This window comes from Taudactylus pleione, unplaced genomic scaffold (assembly GCF_031769625.1).
Source record: "Taudactylus pleione unplaced genomic scaffold, aTauple2 ptg000053l, whole genome shotgun sequence".
NCBI classification, from domain to species: Eukaryota; Metazoa; Chordata; class Amphibia; order Anura; family Myobatrachidae; genus Taudactylus; species Taudactylus pleione.
In genome coordinates this window covers 37,038,603-37,062,607 of record NW_028284455.1, presented here as the reverse complement: position 1 = coordinate 37,062,607, position 24,005 = coordinate 37,038,603, and the positions used below count along the sequence as shown (strand labels likewise).

General features: G+C 42.1%; 1 protein-coding gene across 3 annotated transcripts in view; it reads right to left on the bottom strand.

Moving 5' to 3' along the window:
* Positions 1–2,692: 2,692 nt before the first annotated feature.
* Positions 2,693–24,005, bottom strand: part of ATP2C1 (ATPase secretory pathway Ca2+ transporting 1) — a 177,417-nt gene continuing 156,104 nt past the window's right edge. For all 3 annotated transcript variants that reach the window (XM_088462799.1, XM_088462798.1, XM_088462801.1), the window contains exons 20-27: positions 23,899–23,949; positions 22,829–22,995; positions 19,193–19,261; positions 17,262–17,378; positions 15,384–15,531; positions 14,458–14,553; positions 10,263–10,404; positions 2,693–4,226 (exon numbers count right to left, since the gene is read on the bottom strand). In XM_088462799.1, coding sequence (XP_088318925.1) covers positions 4,096–4,226; positions 10,263–10,404; positions 14,458–14,553; positions 15,384–15,531; positions 17,262–17,378; positions 19,193–19,261; positions 22,829–22,995; positions 23,899–23,949 — 921 coding nt within the window. In that variant the 3' untranslated portion in view covers positions 2,693–4,095. The remainder of the gene's footprint in view (positions 4,227–10,262; positions 10,405–14,457; positions 14,554–15,383; positions 15,532–17,261; positions 17,379–19,192; positions 19,262–22,828; positions 22,996–23,898; positions 23,950–24,005) is intronic.

Below are 24,005 nucleotides of genomic sequence, written 5' to 3'. Positions count from 1 at the left end.
TGCTGCATGTTGGTGAATGGGGGAAGAGAGCCCGGTGCTGAACGATATCGTTAATAATATCGTTCAGCGGGTGTGCTCAATGTCATGAACGACATTGAGCACACTCTGCCGGGTACACACTAGACGATATCGCTCAGGGAGCATATCGTCTATTGTGTACGCACCATTACAGTAGGTTTCCATATGGCAACCAGCTAAGTTCTTCCTGGGGAGCAGAAAGAGCAACCAAAATCCGCTGTTGTACCTGGACTGCATTTCTCATACATCTTTTAGAATATAACACCACCAATGTGCACAATAGCTTATAATATGGTCATGTACACATTGATTGAATATATTTGAATTTCTAATTGATATATATATATATATATATATATATATATCAATGATATAAGTGGCGCACAAAGCTCAATATAACACAAAAAGATATATATACATATACAGTGCAATAAAATGATAAAAAATACAACAATTTAAACACTCCCAAAATTGAGGTGGCAGCCGATAACTTCCCTGGGATAGTTAAATCAGTAAACCATCAAAATGTCAATGTGAGAAAGTTTGTGGAAGACAGGAGTCTTCAGTGTACCGGTCAGTTGGACAGTTCACAGAGGATTTTTAGATCACAGGATCCTTTGGGAAAATTCCTGAAGTGTCCTCACATAACGACCTTCTTGATGTGTGACTCAAAATAAACAGAAAAAAAAGGAAAAAACATAGTGTAGCTGATAATAAATCAATAGTCGATAGATAGTCGGTACGAGTTTCTGATATTATTGGTGCGGGAAACTGGCTTGTTTTGAGCACGTTTGAAGTGCTTTTTCACTGAATGCATTTTCACCATTTCAAGTGTGAATGAGCACCGTTTACACTTATTTATTATCAGCTACAATATGTTCTTTGGTATGCACATTCATTTTGAGCACCAATTATCACTTTATTTAATTTACTACACTATCAAGCGAATGTCTCTTTAAACCCCTTTTTCAGAAATCACACTATCCGCTGGCCAAAATGGAACACTAAGAAGACTACTGCCGCCTTTTAAATCAAGGATCAGCGACTTTTAAAACTTATTGACTTTATCACATTTATAACACACAGTCTATATTTATTTGAGGGAATTACTATATTTGTGCGCTGTCCCTACACACACTATGTGTATATATATATATATATATATATATATATATATATATATATATAATATCACCCCCCCACAATGATTAATAAGGCACACCCTAAGAAGGACTTGTCATTTTTGGGGCAAAAATGTAAAAATTGTTGGGAAATCGGTAAAAGGTAGGGTGCCTGGTATATAGGGGAGCTATAAATTTGAGGCAGGTGTATTTGAGAATTTTTAAATCTTCAATTTAGAGACACCAAAATGTACAAGTATCCATTTACATGTACCCCAAATTTAACTACGGTACTTATTTTTCCCAAAAAACATTGCTTTCTATAATTTTTCCACACTTATGCAAATATGCATATAACAGCCCTTTGACTAAGATCACTAAATACTTTTATTACGGCTATCAATACTCTTCTATATTGATTCCCAGGGTCAGTGAGGCTTTTTATGGGTACAGACTGATTTCCTCAAAATATGCTGTCCTTTTCGCTATTCACAACATTCGCCAATCTGCGTTTTGGAATTGAATAGGGTGAAAACATCACGTCCAAACAAGCGAGTGAGGCGAAATCATCGCGCTTTTCACCTCTAATTGAATTCAGCCCTCAACTAGTAAAAAGGTAAAGAAGGTCAAGTGATGGAGAGAGAGATATATATATATATTTATTACCAGTTATTTATATAGCTCACAAGTATTTGCTTTGCAGAGAATATTTGGCCATTCACGTGTGTGTGTGTGTGTGTGTGTGTGTGTGTGTGTGTGTGTGTGTGTGTGTGTGTGTGTGTGTGTGTGTGTATTTTTTATCTTCTATATATTCTGTATTCTTCATAAAGACCTTTATATAACCTAGGCAATCTATAATATTAACCTGGTATACTAATGATTAGCTAGGTAAAGAGCTGAGCTGTTTGTATTAAACTGCAATGAAATTAACAATATTAAATTATTTTTATGGCCAACCACAGAATGAAGCCAGAATGCACTGTAATGTGCTGCAGGAAGGGACGTGCCCTAAAAGAAAGTGGTTGCTTTTGACTAATGGGGCCCATCCATCAGCGATGGATTCCTACGATCCCGCGATGCTGCAACCTGGCATCGTGGGATCGCAGAAATCCAACTTGTTGGATTTTCCCGATTTGACGATCGCGATCAAAAAATGATCGTGATCGGCAAATTGGGGACATTTAACATGTAATATTTCAGCGATCCTGCGACAGATCGCTGACTATCGATGTTGGCCGGCCGGCGTTTCCACCCGGCAGATCAGCATTTCCGATCGCGGAAATACCGGTCAGATGTATGGGCACCTTAAGTTTACCAAGCATCATTAATACTGCTGGCAGGTGTAGGATAAAACATGAAACAGAATAGTCAAAAGAGCAAGAAAACTCTCCTCTGATTATATAATAACCTAGGTTGTTATTTCTGTAAACCCTGGACAAAATAGGACTATACTATAAAAGATAAATAGGTAAAGCTAAGAAACAGCATGTTATATTGCAATGTAGTGTGCTTTTAACAACAATTAATGTTTAAATAAGTAAAACAGGGCAAAGTCAAGGAATATATATATATTAAAAAAAAAAAAGGAATACAAATGATAGATCGCTGCACAAAACCTACGTTCTAGAGGTGTAATGCTGAAATTAATATTTGGTAATGCATCCTCAGGATATTCCATCAATATATACCACTACATAGTATTTGTAAACTATAAAGAATGTTTAATTTGACATCAGCTTAACAAGATTAAAAATAAAACGAAACAAAAAAAGTATATACAAAAATGCAGAGAAGTTATATTTACAGAATAACTTACAATATTTTACTGCACATTTATACAAAGTGTGAAAATAAACCCTATTAATACATTTGTTGGCTAATAAAAGAAATTTATATTTATAATCTCCACACACACACAATCTCAAGATGGAAGGATGATTTAAAGGTAAAAGTATAATTGAGGGTAGGTGGGCTGCATAAATAAATAAAAAAAAAAAAGGAAAATACAGACTTTTTTTTTCTAAATTTACGGACATTAGCCAATAAAGGTACAGTAACATATGTATGGTACAGTTAGCTGTGCAAACATTGGAAAATAAAACAATGATAAAGATAATGCAATCAGTATGTTTCAAAACAATGATAATGTACCAATAAAACTTTTTTAAATAAAATTGCTACAGTAGTTCTCGATCATTGCCACTTTATGGACACCCACCATGTGCATGTTGCAATTAGGGCCATTTGGATTTTTCTGCTGACTGGTGCCACATTGGTTTGCAGACATTTGGTAAGAGAAAATCTAAGAACACAAAAACACAAGCAAAACAAGCAGCTTCTACAGTGGTTACACCCTGTGCTATATATATATATATATATATATATATATATATATACACACACATATCTTTTATTTATTATAGCAGTTCGTTCCCTCCTGTGTAACATAGCAAGTCGTTCCCTCCTGTGCAACAAATATATTATAGCAGATCATATGCATTAACAGAAAATAAATATGATCGGGAGAAACATGGCACATTTCACTTACACTGCATTCTAGACATTAGAAAACCCTTTTTATTTTAATAAAAACCCACCAAGAAGCAGAATTATATACATATAAAAAAATTATTTAACTACACAAGTATGTTGTTTGACTGTTCAAAAAACCCTTAAACCTAAGTTTTGGTGTAGAGAGAAGGCAGAAACCAAACACAGAAAGGTTTTTTTTCCTATAAGTCACTTCAACATAACATCAGGAGTCTGAATACTTGAATGGTTCCAAAACATGAATTTTCTCTTCTGAAGCACACTGTTCTGCCAAATAAATCCATCATGGTGTCTCATTCCTGAGTAGTTCACCCTATCCTGCAGTCATTTTCTTGCAAGTCTTCAAAGTACTTGGAAATGTAGACAATACTTCCCAATACATAGGTAAGAAACAATGCAATATGCATCATACATCGAGGAACAAGGAGGACATAGATCCTCTGCGCTTCTGGAGGCCCTCTTGGCTGCGTTCTACTTTCTTTATAATTTCTGACACAATACATACAGAAGATGTAAGTCCTATTAAGAACAGGATATCTAAAACACAAAAAAACAAACACATTGGTAAAAATCATAACACACAACAACAGTATTTATAATGACTACTACTACACGTTTTGGCAGCATATAGTTCATCATAACCTACTAAAATGATTATGGATATTAACACGTTTCCCCAGAAATTCACCTTAAACTCATTTACTTGCAGTGCTTTGTACAGTTCTAGATAAATTAGAGGATAAACAAGGGAGACAGGTTCAGCAAACAATGCAAATACTGACTGCTAGTTCTATAAAGCTGCCCATACTGGGTCCTATAATTATGGTCAGTTCAGAGGTTTTAAAAACTCAAGTGGTCATAAAATATGAGATATGGTAAGAACTTACCCTTGTTATCTCTATTTCTACGAAGTCCATAGGGTTCCACAGGATACCTTGGGGTATAGGTGATGACGTCAGTCTTCAGGCACCACAGAGTTAAAGTTTTCAGCCTCCCAGGATGCATCTGGGTCCCTCTCCTATACCCCGCCCCCGGGCCAAGGCATCTCAGTTACGTCACAAGCCATAGGCCGGAGGAGAAGAAAGAGAGAGAGAGAAGAGAAAAAATCTGGACACTCACAAGAATCACATTCTCACCATAGGGAGATGGAAAAACCGGTGACCAGAATAAAGCCCATCTGCAGTACAGGTGCGACAGGGCGGGAGTCCTGTGGAACCCTATGGACTTCGTAGAAATAGAGATAACAAGGGTAAGTTCTTACCATATCTCATATTTTCTACTTCAGGGTCCATAGGGTATCCACAGGATACCTTGGGGATGTCCCAAAGCAGTATCCTTTAAGGGTGGGGACGCTCCTGTGCTGAGAGGAGAATCCGCCGCCCGAAGGAAGCATCCTGAGAGGCAAAGATGTCAAAAGCGTAATACCTCACAAAGGTATGGACAGAAGACTACGTAGCAGCCTTGCAGATCTGAACTGCAGAGGCACCACGTCTAGCTGCAAACGAAGGACTCACCGACCTAGTGGAATGAGCCCTCACCAAGGAGGGAACTGGAAGACCTTCATGAAGATAAGCTTCTGAAATTGCCATATGAATCCAGCCTGCCAAAGTCTACTTTGAAGCAGGCCAACCCTTTTTACGGAAACCATAGAGGACAAACAAGGCGTCCGACTTCCTAAAAGAAGAAGTGCGGTCAACATAAATTCTCAATGCCCGCACAACATCCCAAGTGGCGTCACCCACTGAAAGTCCAGGTGAATTGAAAGCCGGCACAACAATTTCTTCATTGATGTGAAAACTGGATACCACTTCGGGAAGGAATCCCGGACGAGTGCGAAGCACCGCCCTATTCCTATGAAAAATCAGAAAAAGGGGTCTACAAGAGAGAACCCCTAAATCCGAAATCCGTCTGGCCGAGGCAATGGCCAGAAGGAATATGGTTTCAGCTGTAAGCCATTTAAAGTCCACTGAGTCCAGTGGTTCAAATGGCGGCCCCTAGAGAACTCTCAGGACCACAGCCCAATTCCAAGGCGCCACCGGTGGAACAAAAGGTGGCTGAATGCGAAGAACACCTCGCATAAAGGTGTGCACATCAGAGAGCGCAGCATTCCTACGATGAAACCAGACTGACAGGGCAGACACCTGCACTTTCAGAGAAGCCAGGCAAAGCCCATGATCCAGTCCAGCCTGTAGGAAAGCCAACACCCTAGACAGGCGGAACTCCCTAAGGGAATACCCTCTAGGTCTACACCACCGGAAGAAAGTATGCCACACACGATGGTAGATTCTTGCCGAGGAAGGTTTACGAGCTCTTAGTATGGTTTGCACCACGGAGCTAGAAAAACCCTCTGGACCTTAGCATGACCGTTTCAACAGCCACACCGAGTCAGGTCCGGGTGAAGACAAGGACCCTATGACAGCAGATTCGGTCGTAATGGTAACCTCAGAGGAACGTCTACTGACAGACTCTGGAGGTCGGAGAACCAGTGCCGTCTGGGCCACTCTGAAGCTATCAACAGTAGCGTACCTCCTTCTTGATTTGAATTTCCGTAATACCCGCGGAAGAAGGGAAAACGGAGGGAAAAGGTAGGCAAACTGGAACGTCTACTAGACGGACAGGGCATACACCAGAGACGCCTTTTCGTCTCATGTTCGAGACCCGTACACCGGCAACTTGTTGTTGTGCCGGGACGCCATGAGGTCTATCTCCGGAAGACCCCACTTGTCCACCAGACTCCGAAAGACGTCCTGGTATAAAGACCACTCTCCCGGTTCCTCCTTGCTGGTTTAAATAGGCCACCGTGGTGGCGTTGTCCGACGGGACCTGCACAGGGTGACCCTGGAGAACCGGCTGTGCCCGCTGGAGAGCTCTTGACACCGCATGGAGCTCCAAAATGTTTATTGGAAGCTCTGCTACCGCCCGAGTCCACCTGCTCTGAAACAAGTGTGGACCGTGACAGCTCCCCAGCACCGGAGACTGGCGTCCGTTGTTAACAGGACCCAGTTCGCCACCCAGAACGGGCGACCCTTGTTGAGGTGGGTCGTCTGCAAACACCAGGTTAGAGACAGGCGAACATCCGGAGTGAGCCCCATCGTCTGGGACTTGAGACACTGAGGCAATCCATTCCATCTGGACCGGATCAATAGCAGCAGAGGTTTGGAGTGAAATTGGGCGTACTCCACTATGTCGAATACCGACACCATTGAGCCCAATAACCTCTTTGCCAAGTGTATCGACACTCGACGACACTGCAGACAACTGCGCACCCTCAACTACAAAGCAAGGATCTTTTCCTCCGTCACAAAGATCCACTGCTGCCTGGAGTCCAATAAGGCCCCGAGGTGCAGGATCCTCTGAGACGGGGTGAGAGTGGACCTCTGCCAGTTTGTCAACCAGCCGTGACGTTGCAGTACCGCAATCGTCAGATCCAGATGGTGTAAAAGAAGCTCTGGAGACCCCGCTATCAACAGGAGGTCGTCCAGATAAGGCAACAGTCGGACTCCCTGCGTCCGCAGGAGAGCCGCCATGACTGCCATGACCTTGGTGAATACCCGTGGAGCAGTCACCAGGCCAAAAGGCAGTGCCCGGAACTGGAAATGTTCGTTGCAGATTGCCAATCTGAGGAACTGCTGATGGCGCAAAAGATTAGGGACATGCAGGTAAGCGTCCTGGATGTCCAATGACACCATGTAGTCCCCAGGTTCCAGTGCCAGAATAATGGACCGCAGGGTCTCCATCCGAAACAGAGGCACCCTCAAGGACTTGCTGAGGGCCTTTAGGTTTAGTATTGAACGGTAAGACCCATTGGGTTTCTGCACCAAAAATAGAATGGAATAGAAACCCAGGCCCCTCTGGGAAATTGGAACATGCACTGCGACCAGCACCGGGCGAACTGAAGCAGGCGCCCCCCACTTTGGGGTCCCCCAAAAGGAGGCCTGGAACGTCAGGCCGCAGGTTTGTTATCTGACCTAGGAGCCGGACGTCTGGTACTCCAGACCTGTTTCTTGGGCTTGGACAATTTCTTGGCCCCAGCCTGCCGTGGAAAGGACTGTACTTTAGGCCTACCTTGGGGCCTGTGAGGCCAAAAGGACGACCCACCAGCACTAGAAGGAATCGTAGCAGACAGAAGACATGCAGATTTTGCTGCTGCCAACGTAACTACAATTTTGTCCAGATCTGGACCAAATAGTACCTGTCCAGACCTTCTAATCCCTTTTTGGAATCCGCGTCCGCTTTCCAAGAACGCAACCATAAGGTGCGACGAGCAGCCACGGCTGCAGAGGAGATCCTAGAGGTGAGCATACAAATATCTCCCGCAAGGTGACGACACCACTGACTGCTGGGACAAACCCGTCTGGGTAAACGCAGGTGGCGGAGCTAGCTGGCCCACAAGGGTTGTAAGCGCCTTAGCGAAACAAGCCCAGGGAGGTTCCTGTACCGGGACCGTGACCATAATCGGCCGTGACAGTGCCAGGCACTGGGGGCATAACCCCTCCGCGTTACCCTCCCCCTCCGCTATTGGTACCTTACATTTAGTACACATGAGCTGGAGAGGAAAATCAGTCTCAGACATGATGGTAAGTATGTGACACTCACACCTATACGTATTGGTATAGTGTGCATAACACCCTGCACACCACGCACCGCAAGGGCTTTGAGCAGAGCAAGATCAGGGACAGTAATAAAGCTGACAGTAGAAAGTGAAAGTACAGACAGCAGGCTAGCAGTTCAGTCACATACAATGCAGAAGAAACAAATCCCTGCACTATTAGCGCTGATTCTCAACTACTCAGACCCTCAGGCTGGTAGGACTCAGCGCTGCATACACTGACCTGTGACAAACAGAGGAGAGGTATGCTGGGAGACCCAGACCGCAATGCCACCGCTCACAGGCTTCCAGCAGTGTTCACCATGCTTTAAAGATGGCCACCGAGGAGCAGAAGATGAAGGAGGCCGGCCTGGGGAGGACAGCTGACACACTGTGGCCAATCAGGCAGAGCAGAGAGGCTGTGTGCAGCAGGGGAGGCGCCGGCTGTGAGACAGGGAAAGCGCGCTCCCCTGGCATGCATTTAACCCCTGGGACGCCGCAGCGCATGCCGCTCAGCAGCGCCCGCTGTCCCAGGGGGTAGTGGAAGCGCAGGTTGGTCGCCTGGCTCCACGCTGCAGCCAGTCCCCAGGGAGCCCCCTGCCTGGGGACTCAGGACCATGTGACCAGCGGGGACCCACCGCGGGACCCCGCTGCTTACCTGCATCCCCTTGGATCCGGCCATGGTCCAAAACATCTGGGGACACCGCTAGCCGTGACCCCAGATGTCTACCAGCATCCCCGGATCAGTACCGGCGTTCTGGTACCGGCGGGGTGTAGGGGAGACGGCATGGACGTCAGTACTGACTGTCCATGCTGTACTCCCAGATGTGCAGCCAGCGCTGCCTTTAAAAGAAACTTCAGGGACTCTTCATAGCCCCCCTCTGCACAGTGCCTCCGACTCTGGCCAGGCACCGACGAAACTGAGATGCCTTGGCCCGGGGGCGGGGTATAGGAGAGGGACCCAGATGCATCCTGGGAGGCTGAAAACTTTAACTCTGTGGTGCCTGAAGACTGACATCATCACCTATACCCCAAGGTATCCTGTGGATACCCTATGGACCCTGAAGTAGAAAGTTCTACAAGCTCAAGGACTGCCACCTATCCTGATCAACATCTAATGGGGAACTATCAGAAGTCCCTCGGGATGGATGGTTACTCATAGGACTACAATAATGATGCCGTCAGGGTGGGCTGTTCGTTCCAAAAGGCAGATTGTTCTCATTCAGCCACCAAATTTGAAACTAAGTGACTGGATTGGCCAGCATGACCAGACCACGACTCAACTAAATGCAGCCTGCAGTTTTTATTTTATTCTGATTATTTAAATGACTATTTTTTTGATGGTAGAATTTAAAATTGGTGTTCGCAGGAGACCATGGGCCTGATTTTGAGTCGCACGCAGTGTTGATGCGCATGCAGTTGGCTGATGTTTTTAGTCTGTGCATGTGTCTGAGTTGCACTGATCATGTGTCCAGATTCTTATCGCTAAGAGACGCTGAACAGAATCGGACACGCGGTCTGTGAAATTCAGTGGATTTCCCGGGAAAGGTAACCGTGGTGGCTAAGCCAAGGCAGGCGTGCCGCTGTAAGCGGCTGCGTCCAAAGATGCACAACCGCTCACACAGGAGGCCACGCTCAGACAGAGAAACTGCTCCACACATAAAACTGGTGCGTCCGGTGGTGCCTCTAAATACGCAGACACGGATTTGTGCCACCACAAGAATAATGGTAATTTCCAGATATTCAAAACTGGTAGACAGTTGTAAAGCATTTTATTTCTATGACATCCTTCAAAATACAGACTCTGTATACATCTACTGCCCAGAATGTTTAAAGAAAAAAAAAAAACCACAACCAAGCTAACATTTTAAAACATGACACCTATCAAGAAACAAAAAATTGTACTAGGCTGAAAACCTAGTAAAAACATTTTGAGGTCATACTGAAAGTTGCGGTAAGGTTATTACTTTTTTTTTCACAAATACCTTGAATGCTGAGACTTTCAGTCTGAAAAACTTTTTGTAGTGGCGGGAAGTAAATGACGAGTAACTGACCCATGATAGACCCAAGGACTGCATAACAGAACATTTTGTTGCTGCATAAGCCAATCTCAAAAACAGATTTGGTCTGTAAGAAAAACAAACAAAACAAATTAATATTCACAATTACGAAAGTAATACACAACCTAGCTCTTTGGCTATCAAAAATATACTATTAGTAAATTCATAAAAAATAAAGCAATAAAAATAAAGTAAACCATGGTTGGTCTACATGTTATGGCAGAACACCTAAGTGATAAAATGGAAGGCACTTGCATATCAGGGCAGGGATGAGAGGCAAGTACAGCCATGGCCAAAAGTTTTGAGAATGACACAAGTATTGGTTTTCACATAGTCATGAAGAGTGATCAGATGAATTGCAAAATCCCTCTTTGCCATGACAATAAACTTAATCCCAAAACAACATTTCCATTGCCACAAATGGACCAGCTGACAGTGATTCTCTCGTTAAAACAGGTGAGAATTTTGATGAGGACAAGGCTGGAGAGCACTCTATCATGCTGATGGAGTTAGAATAACAGACTGGAAGCTTTAAAAGGAGGGTGGAGCTTGAAATCATTGTTCTTCCTCTGTTAACCATGGTGACCTGCAGGGAAATACGTGCAGTCATCATTGCTTTGCACAAAAAGCTTCATAGGCAAGGATATTGCTGCTAGTAAGATTGCACCTAAATCAACCATTTATTGGATCATCAAGAACTTCAAGGAGAGATTTTCAATAGTTGTGAATAAGGCTTCAGGGCGCCCAAGAACATCCAGCAAGCGCCAGGACCATCTCTTAAAGTTGATTCAGCTGTGGGATCGGAGCACCACCAGTGCGGAGCTTGCTCAGGAATGGCAACAGACAGGTGTGAGTGCATCCTCACGCACAGTGAGGCAAAGACTTTTGGAGGATGGCCTGGTGTCAAGAAGGGCAGCAAAGAAGCCACTTCTCTCCAGGAAAAACATCAGGGACAGACTGCTATTCTGCAAAAGGTACAGGGATTGGACTGCTAAGGACTGGGGTAAAGTTATTTTCTCTTATGAAACCCCTTTCAGATTGTTTGGGGCATCTGGAAAAACGCTTGTCTGGAGAAGGAAAGGTGACCACTACCATCAGTCCTGTGTCATGCCAACAGTAAAGCATCCTGAGACCATTCATGTGTGGGGTTGCTTCTCAGCCAAGGGAGTGAGTGGGCTCACTCACAATTTTGCCTAAGAACACAACCATGAATAAAGAATGGTACCAAAACATCCTCCAAAAGCAACTTCTCCCAACCATCCAAGAACAGTTTGGTAACGAACAATGCCTTTTCCAGCATGATGGAGCACCTTGCCATAAGGCAAAAGTAATAACTAAGTGGCTTGGGGAACAAAACATCAAAATTTTGGGTCAATGGCCAGGAAACTTCTCAGACCTTAATCCCATTGAGAACTTGTGGTCAATCCTCAAGAGGCGGGTGGACAAACAAAAACCCACAAGTTTTGACAACCTCCAAGCATTGATTAGGCAAGAATGGGCGGCCATCAGTCAGTATGTGGCCCAGAAGTTGATTGACAGCATGCCAGCGTGAATTGCAGAGGTCTTGAAAAAGAAGGGTCAACACTGCAAGTATTGACTCTTTGCATAAACTTAATGTAATTGTCAATAAAAGCCTTTGACACTTATGAAATGCTTGTAATTTTACTTCAGTATAACATAGTAACATCTGACAAAAAGGTCTAAAAACACTGAAGCAGCAAAACTTTGTGAAAACCAATACTTGTCATTGTCAAAACTTTTTGCCATGGCTGTACACCAGTCAGTTGCTTTGGAGTTTTTAATTTTTTTCTAAAAAAGTTAAAATACAAACTTTTTTCATTATCATTAAGAATATAGGAAATGCTAAAGTAAGGCAGGTATTCACAGTATATACAGTTGACAACATACAGTAAAAACATCCCACAGTTGTACTTCATTCAAAGAATTAATGTAATTAAGATTATCCTTTGCATCCTATAGAGGCGCACAGAAAACTAAGAAATTTTCCTCTATCACAGTTCTGGGCAGGATGCACTATAGCAAACATCGTCGTGAATTGAACTGCACTGGGAGGTTCTGAACCTTGTTACACCTTATTGTAGCACACGGCAGGGTCAGCAACTGCAACAAAATGATCAGCTAGTACTGGGCTAGCCTTGCCTACAATCATAGACGGATACAAGCACTACTCATTGGGTTGAGGGCACTCTAATACCTCTTTTCCAACTCTGGTCAGACCCATTTACACTGCACCTTCGATCTGGGTTACACCCAGGTCAGCCCTCTTCACACTGAACCCAGGTCTGCCCTGCTAAACCTGTGAGATCATAAAAAGTGGGAGGCGAATGCCCCACAACCACCAATCAGCTCATTTTAGGCATGACCCAGGTCAGATAACCCGGGTTGCACAGTTTACACTGCACCATTACCCGGGTCCAACCCTGGTAGCTACCTGGGCTGGATTGCTGGGTCACTTGACCTGGGTTATTTTTCAGGGACCCTTTTACACTGAGCTGCGAACCGGATAGACCCAGCAAAAACCCAGGTTTTTGCTCTGGGGTAGAAGGGGTATAAAAGTAAAATATATCCTTTACTAGACATGTATTATTATGATAGGGCCTTCTATTCATCAGATGACATGAAGACAAATATGTAATAGAGTGTACATGAAGGTGTGAATAGTTTGGAGTCTTTGAGCACCCCAAGCAATGGAGGCCAACAGTTAGCGCCATCAGTGGAGAAATATCACAAAGGTGTGGAGACAATGTACAGTGAAACAAACAATTAAAATGGTGTAGCCAAGTGATAAAATGCTCCTGAAAGTTGTAGCAAAAATTCAGAGGTAATTTTCCAAACACATGTAGCTTTACAACAATTTTGTCATTTGTTTTTCTGTGTACTGTTTAAACAAAGTGCAGCAGTATTCTTTTCTAGGATCTAATGTTATTATATTACTTTTTAAAGCAAGGATAATCAGCAACTGGTTAAACATACTGATGTGTCCTCATACACATTTGCTGCAATTGCACCAAACGACCTTTCTTTCTGTGCCAGGTCCCGTCTTGGCTTGCGCCAAGCGTCTTTTTCACCTGAAAATGCATCTTAGTCGCAAACAGATGTGACAAACCGTATTACGAGATTGCACAGAGTGTGAATCTGTATACGAAGTACTACTATGCAACGGCCACAGTTTTTTTCTGCACCCAGGACTGTTGTGCTTTGTATACAGATTCAGCCGTACACTGACCTGGCGGCTCTCTCGCGCCGCATGGAGTACTGAGGCTAGGAGTAGGAGGACACATCTGCATGATTGCGATTACTTCTCTACTCTGTGTGTAAAACTAATGTAGCATAGTAACAATCTCCTGCATGAAAATGTAGCAGTGCAGTAAATGTATTACACCTGTTTCTATGGATTTACAATTTACAGTCATCTATCACACACATTAAATTGGTGTTTTTTGAAACCTCCCTGGTTCTCCTCTGTCCCAGGTTACAAGGGTGTAGTGAGGTCATACTTTCCAATATTTGCAGAGCCCCATCTTGGATAGTCTCAGAATGGGCAGCTATAAAGTAAAACTGAGCCATAATTTTGGCTTCTTACCGAGGTCTACTGTAGTGAGCATGCAAAGGAGAGGGATGGCAAAACTATAGTTTCCAGCAAAAATGGATACAGATTGGCTGAAATCTTCAGTTTACAGGCCGATCTGACCACTTTGCCAGGCTGCATAATGGCAGGATCTGTGGCATAGTGAACCAAGTGACAAATATGGTTATTGTCCAATGCACTTTACAATCAACATCTGATATTGATCAGGAATATTTTGGGGTCAATACATGGAGAACTTTGTGGCCAAGTAGGTCAAAACATTGTAATTAGAGGACAAAGTCACAGTATGTATAAACCCCATCTATAACACAGATATACAGGTAGGTCAGGTAGAAAGTAACATCAATCCAAAAATTGTAAAATGGCAAATGATCCTATGAATTTTGGTTGTAAGAAAAAAAATATAATTACGTGTTTTCCTTTTAGCTCATTAAGCCAATCTTCCATGGGGTACATTTGTGGCCCTTGTAACTAACAAAACCCTTATAGGTGTTTAGGAACTGGTCTCACCTGTGATCGTGAACTTAATGCATTGAACATGTCAAAAAACACGAAGCAGGTAAAAGTCATTGTTGTGTCTCGTGGAGTAATCAGATTATCCCGCAGCTGCCAAAACAAAACAGAATTCAGAAACGTGTTATTCCCCTGCACATTGCAGACTTTTTACAATCTTATGTAGGTTTAAGGCAACTTTGTAGTCTATTTTAGCTGTGTGCTTTATCAAAGGGCAGCAAAACTGAACAGCATTCGCTTTTGCTAGGCAGACTGGGTTATTGGACAAGACTTACTGTTTGAACATCAATAATCAATACTTGTGTTTATATCCTGAATACTAACAACAGAAAACAACTCTTGTGCTAGACACAGTAATTAAATGAAAGACTGATCAAACTGATAGGACAGAGAAATCAATGAGAGAAAAGAAACCCTTTGTACATCTATAAAAAGAGACATTATCACTGAACACGCTCAATGAAACTGGAGTACACATTATTCTGTAAGGTGTATCACCTCCATGCATAACTGCACTTACTAAAGTGGAGTGCTCAGGAACATATCATGGACACTTGTATTGGATGCATATGAGACCTGAATAGCAACACACACATGCAGTCATATGGTTGCCAAACTACTAAATCAATGAGAAATCTGACCATAAACAATGATAAACACATTACATGTATATGGTTGCTCAGACGTAAGGTCAGAATGCAAAACAGCTGGGTCAAACACAAAGGGGCATCATCATACCATTATTGTTTTTTTTTCTTTTTTTTATATATACAGCTGATCACATGTACTAGGTAATAACCAAGTAATGATTAATAAAAATATCCCTTAAAAGGGATAATGGACAAGGTTAGCTGCCCATACAAATTGGAATGTAAAATGTACATAAATTATATAATATACGCACACATACAGACATAACAAACCTCTCTCCAGAAGACGAACAAAGTACCGCACACAATAATAATAGAAGAGATGAGAATTTTAATAATCAAGTTCTTGGTCAGAATGCTATCCTTCAGGTTTCTTGGTGGCTTCCTAATAACATCCTTGTCCACTGGCTCCACTCCAAGGCTTATGGGGAAGAAGAGAAGGAAGAGAAATAAATAAGGAGGTATTGTCTTTGGCCATTTAGGCCACACCCATTGCATTAAAAAACAAATAGCAAAGAAAAACAATAACAAGCATGCTACCATGAAATTTCTACAGCCAAACATTAGCAGTAGAACGGATCGTACTGAAGAGCTCAGTGACTTTAATGTGGCTCTGTCCTAGGATGCCACTTTTCCAACAAATCAATTCATCAAAGGACTTTATTCTGAGGTGGAAAAGTCTGGGACAGGCCTGGGCAACCTGTGCTTATCCAAGTTTTCAGAAATGAGAAGTCCCGGTATACACTGCCAGTTAGCTGCTTGCAGTGCACTCTGGGGATAGTAGCTTCACAACATCTTAAAAGCTGCAAGATGTCCAGGTTTGGTCTAGAAACAAGAACAGCTTACACTTGAAATGGGACAACCTAATGCTGAAGCGCAATTACAACACTCATCACCAAGATCCAGACTGCCTCTGGATACAACTTCAGTTAATGAACCGTTCATTGGGGCCATGTACAACACACTGCCATTGGACTCTGGAGTGACAGGTCACATCTCACCACCTGACAGCCTGGAAGGACTAATCTGGGTTTGGTAGATGCCAGCAGAAAGTTTCCTGCCAACAATTTACCTATGGGCTTGCCCTCAAACTTCATTTAATTATTCTTCCTCATCACCTAAATCTTCCCACTGGAATAAGTACAAGCAGGAATGTCTGAGTCTGCAAGATCACACATAATATGACACCAATGAGAAAATGCCACAGAGTCCCTGAGTATTAGTTACATAAGTGCAGGTCTTTGAAAGTGGCTGGCTACCTCTCACTTAATATCTGATTTGGAGTGACCTTCTCTGCAGGCTCTCAGTATTCAGACACTAGCTGTTGGAACTATGTAGCAGGCAGGTGATGTTAAAGGGGAGAGACCAATACCTTTTAGTACTGCACACAATGTGTATGTAGTTATGAGACCGGCGGACGCATGGTCGCCGCTCTCAATACCGACAGTGTAATCCCGGCAAGGGATTTAACATAGGCGTCGAAATTCCGACGCTTCTGTTAATCCCGATGCCGGAACTCCCGACAGGACGCCGGACTGATTGTCCAACGCCGGGGGGTAAGTATCCACGTAGCCGAGGATGGGGGGTTAGGTTTAGGCACCCCCCCCAGGGAGGGTTAGTGGGAGGTTAGGGTTAGGCACTAAGGGGGGAGGTTAGGGTTAGGCACTCCTAAAGGTGGGTTAGGGTTGGGAAGGGGGGGAAAGGGTTAGGAATAGTAAACTTACCTCCACTGTCGGGATCTCCTCCATCAGGCTGCCAGCGTCGGGATTTGAACAGCCGGGTTCACGTCTGGCGGTCAAACATACTGATTCCGTGCAATGTTGCAATAGCTAAAGAAAGATGTGGCTTACAGGCCCCTTCATTGTGATATAATTACAGACTGACTTTCCCTCACAAATAATGCATTTTGAAATTATACGAAGCCAGATGACTGGAACCGAGGTTTGCATAAGGTATGCTTAGCTTCACAAAGACATTATTGAGCAGATGTATGCTTTATTACAGATATTATTTAGAGATAGAATAATCATTTCAATGATTAACACTACACACCCTATCAGCATGAAATCATTATTTACACAAACTAAAATATGAATGTATGTATGGTTCAATTGTGTTACTTAAGAGCTGAATCTAGATGGGTATTCTTACCTTTGAGCTGGAGGACCATCCATGATTATATTAATCCATAATATCTGCATGGCATTGAGAGGATTAGGAAAGTTCATTAATGTAGCAAGAGATATTAAAGTCAGTGCAGCGATACTCCTAAAAAAACAAATGAAAACCTTAGTGACAGACTCTTCTAGGTATATTTATTCAACTGAACTAATTTGCTCTAATGTTTCAACTTTTGCCTCTTCAAAGAGACAGACCAGCTGCAGTACAATTGCTGGCAGAACCCAGACTGCTAGCTTGTACAGTTCTGCATGTAAACACCACCACTGACAGCCAGCAGCCGCAGCTAGCATAATAAAAATATTACTCTTTCAAAATGTGATGAAATCATGGTTAAAATGATTACAATGTCTATGTTGCACATTAATGCCTCCATTACAAATCCATATGTTCTAAGACAATGCACAGACATTCTTGTCAGAAAGCTGTCCAAGACCAATGGAGTAAGCAATACATGATAAACTCCCAAATCCAAGAATAAATAAAATCAAATATCACTTACCCTTAAAACAAAAAAAACCCATAAAAAATGCCTAGAATTTCAGTGATAAAAAAGTACCAGTACAGTAGTTTTCAGTGAACCGAAAGGCTGCAGTGTCAGGAATATTAGTTTGGTGCACAAAAAGTCTGCCGCCACAGTCAGGTGACAAGGACACTTTAGAACAGTAGACACATAAGTTAAATCAGTTAATGATTCAGCAAATAATAACATATGTATAAGTATTGAGGTATTAAGTTGTACATATAATAAAGTACTTATGGGACTATAAGGGGAATTTAAAAAAAAACAAAAACATTCACTGCTGAGCCTTTTTTTGGCACTTTTTGGGGTTGTAAGATTCCAACATCAGTATCAGTAAACTGGATTTCCAGAAAATATTAGTATGCTTATTTCTCCTGAGACGAAAAAGACAAGCTACTCAAAATGTCCCCCCAGTAAAGTGAATTGATAGCAAAATGACTTATTTTTTTTTTTTCTAATTAACAAGAAATACTATGCGGTTCTTGCACAAAAATTAATCCACCTCAGCAAATAGGCGGATTGTACAAACGTTTTAGATGTTTTCAGAATGCAATCTGCATTTAAAGAGGTTGATGGATTTTAATTCCTTTTTTTTTTTTAAGTGTTTGAATGAAACAAAAAATTATGTATGAACAATATGGTAGCCCATCAAGGTAGATCTTTTGAAAAACGGACTCTCTACAGCATCAAAGGGAGGACCCACGTGTTTATTAACACCTGAATGTGTGAAAACTGTCCATTAAACCACCGACCTCTGGACTTAACACTTTATACTATAGCATAGAGAATTATTGCCTGGTGATCACCAGACAAGAGCTGCTAATGGAGCACATTGTTTAACTGAGACCCGAGTGTATAGGTGCCAGCTTTGGGGAAATTGTACATTTTGAGTGCCCTCCCCTCCCCCCGCCACCTGTACAAACATTTCTGTAGTGCATATTGATGTTTTCTAGTGATCACCAGAAAACAACAACTAAGTGGCCACATAATTTGAAAATAGCTTCTTAGGGGGTCATGTTATTTTTAAAGCTCACTCCCCTATTTCCTTGCTTGTAAACATTTCTGCAATGTTATGTTAAAAGGGATGGTGCTTAATGACATCATCAGAGTCTCAGCATGATGCTGCAACTATAATAGGGTACTTTTAGGCAAGTTATCCCCCCTTTCTTATACGAATCCCTGTAGTGCTCAGGACCAGTCCCATTCGTCCATAGCAGCAAAGGGTTTAACTGACTGTCTCTTTTCTGTAAGGTATTCCTTATACCAAACATTTAACAGGCTCAATTTGACATTACACCAACCATGTATTCCAGAGACAAGTAAGTGTCTCACTGATGTAATGGTTTCCTTGTTATGGTGACATGAGCAATGTTCTACTTACGTGCTAAGCTGGAAGCGAACAAAGTTTTTAATGTTGTTGTAGATACCTTTTCCCTCTTCAATCGCGGACCTGAAATTAAAGTGATTTCACATCCTGTTAGAAATCGGCAAACAAAATTTTAAAGTGCTAATGGAAATGTCGCAGTGACATATGTCAGAGTAGGTCAGAGCCAATAACTTATCACCCTGACTGATACTACACTAGCATCAGGAATGCGATCTTGCAGATCCCTAAGTCCTAATGTGTCGACGGCAGAGCCTAATATAATACTCGCAATTAATATTCTATCACTCTGCCCGTCATACGATACACGTCCTTTACTTGTCACGAAACATGGGAATAAAAGGGGCCACAGGTCCCCAAACACTATTACAAATGTGCAGTCTCTGCTGCACTAAATAGCACTCGGTCAGTTGGTCTCCCTCTGTTACTAGCAATAAATAATAGTTATAGGTAACCTTCCGATGTAATGGCTTCTTCAGAGACTGGGCTGAAATAAAATTTTCACAGCAACATTCATAGATCAAAAAAATGGTTATGAGAAAGGATTAAGATCTCTATCAGGAATCCTATTTGATGCTAGAATCTTGCATTGCCTCTATATATCGGCTATCTATAGTATATAATACAGCAAATCATAGTATTATAGCATCAATATAGCAGCAGCAATAAAAAATATGTACTATGGAAAGATGCTAAAAAGATTGTCACAAGATAGGTATGAAAAACGGAGTAGTGTGTAACTCTGAATTGGCACCACAGGGGCTAAATAATATCTCTGGCATTTTTCACATTTTCATGGAACCAAAATGGATTTGGGAATTTTTAATACTGCTATTTTTAATACACACTGTACTATCAAATAAATAAGAATAAACCCTTAATCTTAATTACAAAAATTCAAAATCAAAAATAATGGTTTACATAAAGTATTCAATCCTTTTGTTAAAATACTTGTGTCTTCAATAAACCCTGCTGCTGTCAGTTGTCTTTAGAAACCTGATGATTTATTGACTCGTCTGCCCGAGAACAAGTAAAGTGTTTTTAATGGATTTGAGAATAAATACTCTCGTCTGTGAGGTATCACGGGTTGTGCATTTCCAAACAAATCCTTCAACAACAACATTCAACATAAATCGGAGAAAAGGTCATCGAAAAAGCACCAGCCAGGGGATTGATAAAAGGGAAATTCAAAGACTTAAGTCATCTCTGAGCACCATCCTTGTCCATCATAAAGACAATGAATTAGTTTTGTTGTTGGTCAGATCTAGACACAGCACTTGTGCAGGGGCACTTATTAGGGAATCCACCAAGAATTCTTTGACAAGTCTGACAGTGTTACAGCCTTCCACAACAGACATGGGAAAAACTATTCATGAAACGATAGACAGGCACTTTGCAAACCTGTACTTTCTGAAAGAGAACTACTGATGAAGAACTCTCACAGAAGATCATGTCTTGAGTGTGCCAGAATAGGGCCACATAATGAGGGAAGGAAGAATCTATGGTCTGATTATACATAGAGTGATATGTCTGACCTCATCGCTAGGATCTATGATTGGTGCAAGTGTAACATTGAACTAGAGATGGGAAAGGAAAGGAAACATTGGTATTATGTTTTTAACATGGGTCATAAAACAGTTTGGTCTTACATTGGTTAGGGAACACCAATGTTTCCCAATGTTACTGTTGTATAGCTTGTTTACTTCAAACAAGTAGAAACAACAGTTCAAGCAAGGTATTTGAACATAAAACCTCATATGCATTATTCATACACTTCACTTGTAAGCTATAAGCAACACTGTAATTTATGTGCACCTTGTCACATACTTCTGTATTTAAAACACATTTCTCAGCAAGCCATACCCAGGACTCAAACTCCTAACCTCATTCACCACAGCAAGACACCCAATACATGGAGCCAATTGCTCTTGTGTAGGAAGCCGAGAAATTCTAACTATATGAAACTAGTTGTAATGGTCAGTTTAAACCACTGCAGCTTAGCAGATCTATCTAGTGTGCATCCACACATCCAATCCCCTGCAACCGCACACTACATAGATCTGCTGAGCTGCAATGGGTTTAACTGACCATTACAACTAGCTTCATAAAGTTAGAATTACTAGGCTTCCTATGTGTTAGGAAATCACTCTATGTGTTAGGTGCCAAACCTCATTTGAGTCCCTTCCCTACACTACGCATTGGCTGCTGAAATGGCTAATATTTTTTCCAACAATGTCTGGTATTCAATTAACCCGCATAATTTTTCGGGGCAAAAACAGTACTTTTCCTTGTTTTTAAGCTCCGGGCAATTCACTGAGGTTTCGAAAAAAATCATCCCAGACGTGGTCGCGCTTCGGGGCTCATTGGTGATTTACCACGGCTAACTGAATTCACCCCATAATTGTAATTTTTTTTTTTTTAATTGATCAAATTATATAAATGGCTATTTCAACCCGATTCAGTATAATTTTCTTAACATACCGTATATGCAGACGTTAATAAAATTAAAGAATAAGGATTAAGTAGCTATTAATGTAATTTGATCATTTAAAAAAAATAAAAAATTTGGGGAATTTTGGAAAAAATAGTTTTCTACAGTTTAAAAAAAAAATCAATCAATCTTTACTGTGATACAAAGGTTTTTTTTTAACTATATAAAACAGATTTGTTCAACTTTACAGTCCTGCACGAAGAGCAGCCAAGCAGCAAGAGGCGATCCTAAGGATCACCCATGACTGCTGGCTGGAAGGGGGAGACAGCAGGGGGCGGTAGGGTGGCTACAATGCCCATCGCAGTTGCCCCCCTCCCCAGGCAGTGACTGAAGCTGGGGAAGAAGGGAAGCAGCAGCCTTCCTTGATCCCCCTAAACCCGGGATGCAGGAGGACGGTCTTCCAGCAACCGTGGATTGCCCTTCTTCTGAAGGGCGCTGATGGGAAATTGCCATGGCAACCGAGGAGTCGGCCAGGTGGGCTGTGCCTGGCAACTGTTGGAAGATTACACAACAGCTGCCGGCAGACTCCTCTGACACGGTCGCACAAGATGTGACCATGTTGGGGAAACCCAGCCTGGCACCGTTGCATTTAATGTGACCACACTAGGGAAGTGGCTAGGAGACTGCAAAGCTTTTTAAAAGATGGAGCATTATGGTTGGTGCAATATATAGACAAATCCTGAAGGAAACCCTACTTCAGTCTGCAAGAGACTTCGGATATGAGAAAATCTATATTGCGTAGGACAATCTATTCTAAGCCAAACATAAAAAGCACAATTGGTGTGACTTGGGCAAGCAAGTCTTTTTTAGGACCCCCATGACTCCCCCTAGCATGACCTGAGGCTTTTCTTCTACCTTCTTTGTACTTGACTTCATTTTCTCTGAGCAGAATGAATGCCTTGTGGTCAGCAGTCACACAGAGGGAAGCTGATTAGGCTCCCTGCTGACCACGGATACTGCAGATGGAAGCAATGCCCAAGGACCTGAATCCTTGTAGTTATAACCATGCCTGGAGTCAGCCAGAGAACGGAGCATGTGTGTTAATTAGTGGTAAATAAAAGATAAACCAATTGTACTTTTCAGCTATTCCTTACATCATCCCATCTCTGCTCACTCCTGCCATCAGCTCAAACCAAACTCACATTATTGTATGAAAATCATCCTCCACCAGGATCATGTCTGCTGCTTCTTTACAGACGTCCGTTCCAGTTTTGCCCATTGCAACACCAATGTCAGCAGCTTTCAAAGCCACAGCATCATTCACCCCATCACCAGTCATAGCAACAACTGCACCAAGGTTCTGTAGACTCTGAAATATAGAAATAAAACGTATGATTATATATACACACGTACAGCCAAAAAAGTCAGAAAGATCACACTATATGGAACATAACAGAGAATTAAAGATGCACTCCATTGCTCCAAGAACCCAGATTATATTCTCAATGTAATATGGTACACATATCTCTCCACCACACAGTCCTACTGATGCCTGAAAACCACGGGATCGTTGACAGCAGTGATGTAAGGATCTGCCACAATACCAGCTATGGACAAATCGTGGTACTGCACCTTCAACACCGACATTGTTCAAGAATCCACTACAATACCAGCTACAGACAACAGGTGGCAGTGTATGGTCAACTGCAACATGCGATGATCCGTAATAGCAAGTACAAGAACCAAGCACACTGACAAACTGCACACTATCCTTCCCTTTCTGCAATAAGCACTTCTGCTAAAAGTCAAGTTAATCAAAACTAAGACACTTCACCTGTGTGCAGCCTTTATAATAACCTCATTCCTACAGCGCTTTGCATGCAGATAGTTTGGAATTGCATGCGTCTGTTCTACAAAGAGACTTGTTTCATTTTATCGACTTCAACTCTATCCCTCATTCTACTTTCTCCAACCCATCATCATCAGCTTAGTTACTCAGATGGACATGGTGAGTATAAGAGAACTTCCGCTGCAAACTTGTTCTAGTGTGGAGCAACCAGCATGGAACATAGTGGCACCTGACTGGATACAACACCTGCAGCCTTCTTTTGATATAAACTACCACTTTCCCATCCGCATACATATCCAGTAGGCTAAGTCATGCCAGTGCGCAGACATTCTTCACTTACTGCTGGTCCTTTAACAGTACGGAGTGCAAAATAACAGACGCACACACACATTATTTTGGAATGCACAATACACACTAACTTACCTTTACAATTTTTAATTTGTGTCTTGGACTGGCTCGGTAAAACACAGACACCTAGCAAATACAATTAAAAATTAGGACAATTAAACAATGTGCTTATAAAGTAATGT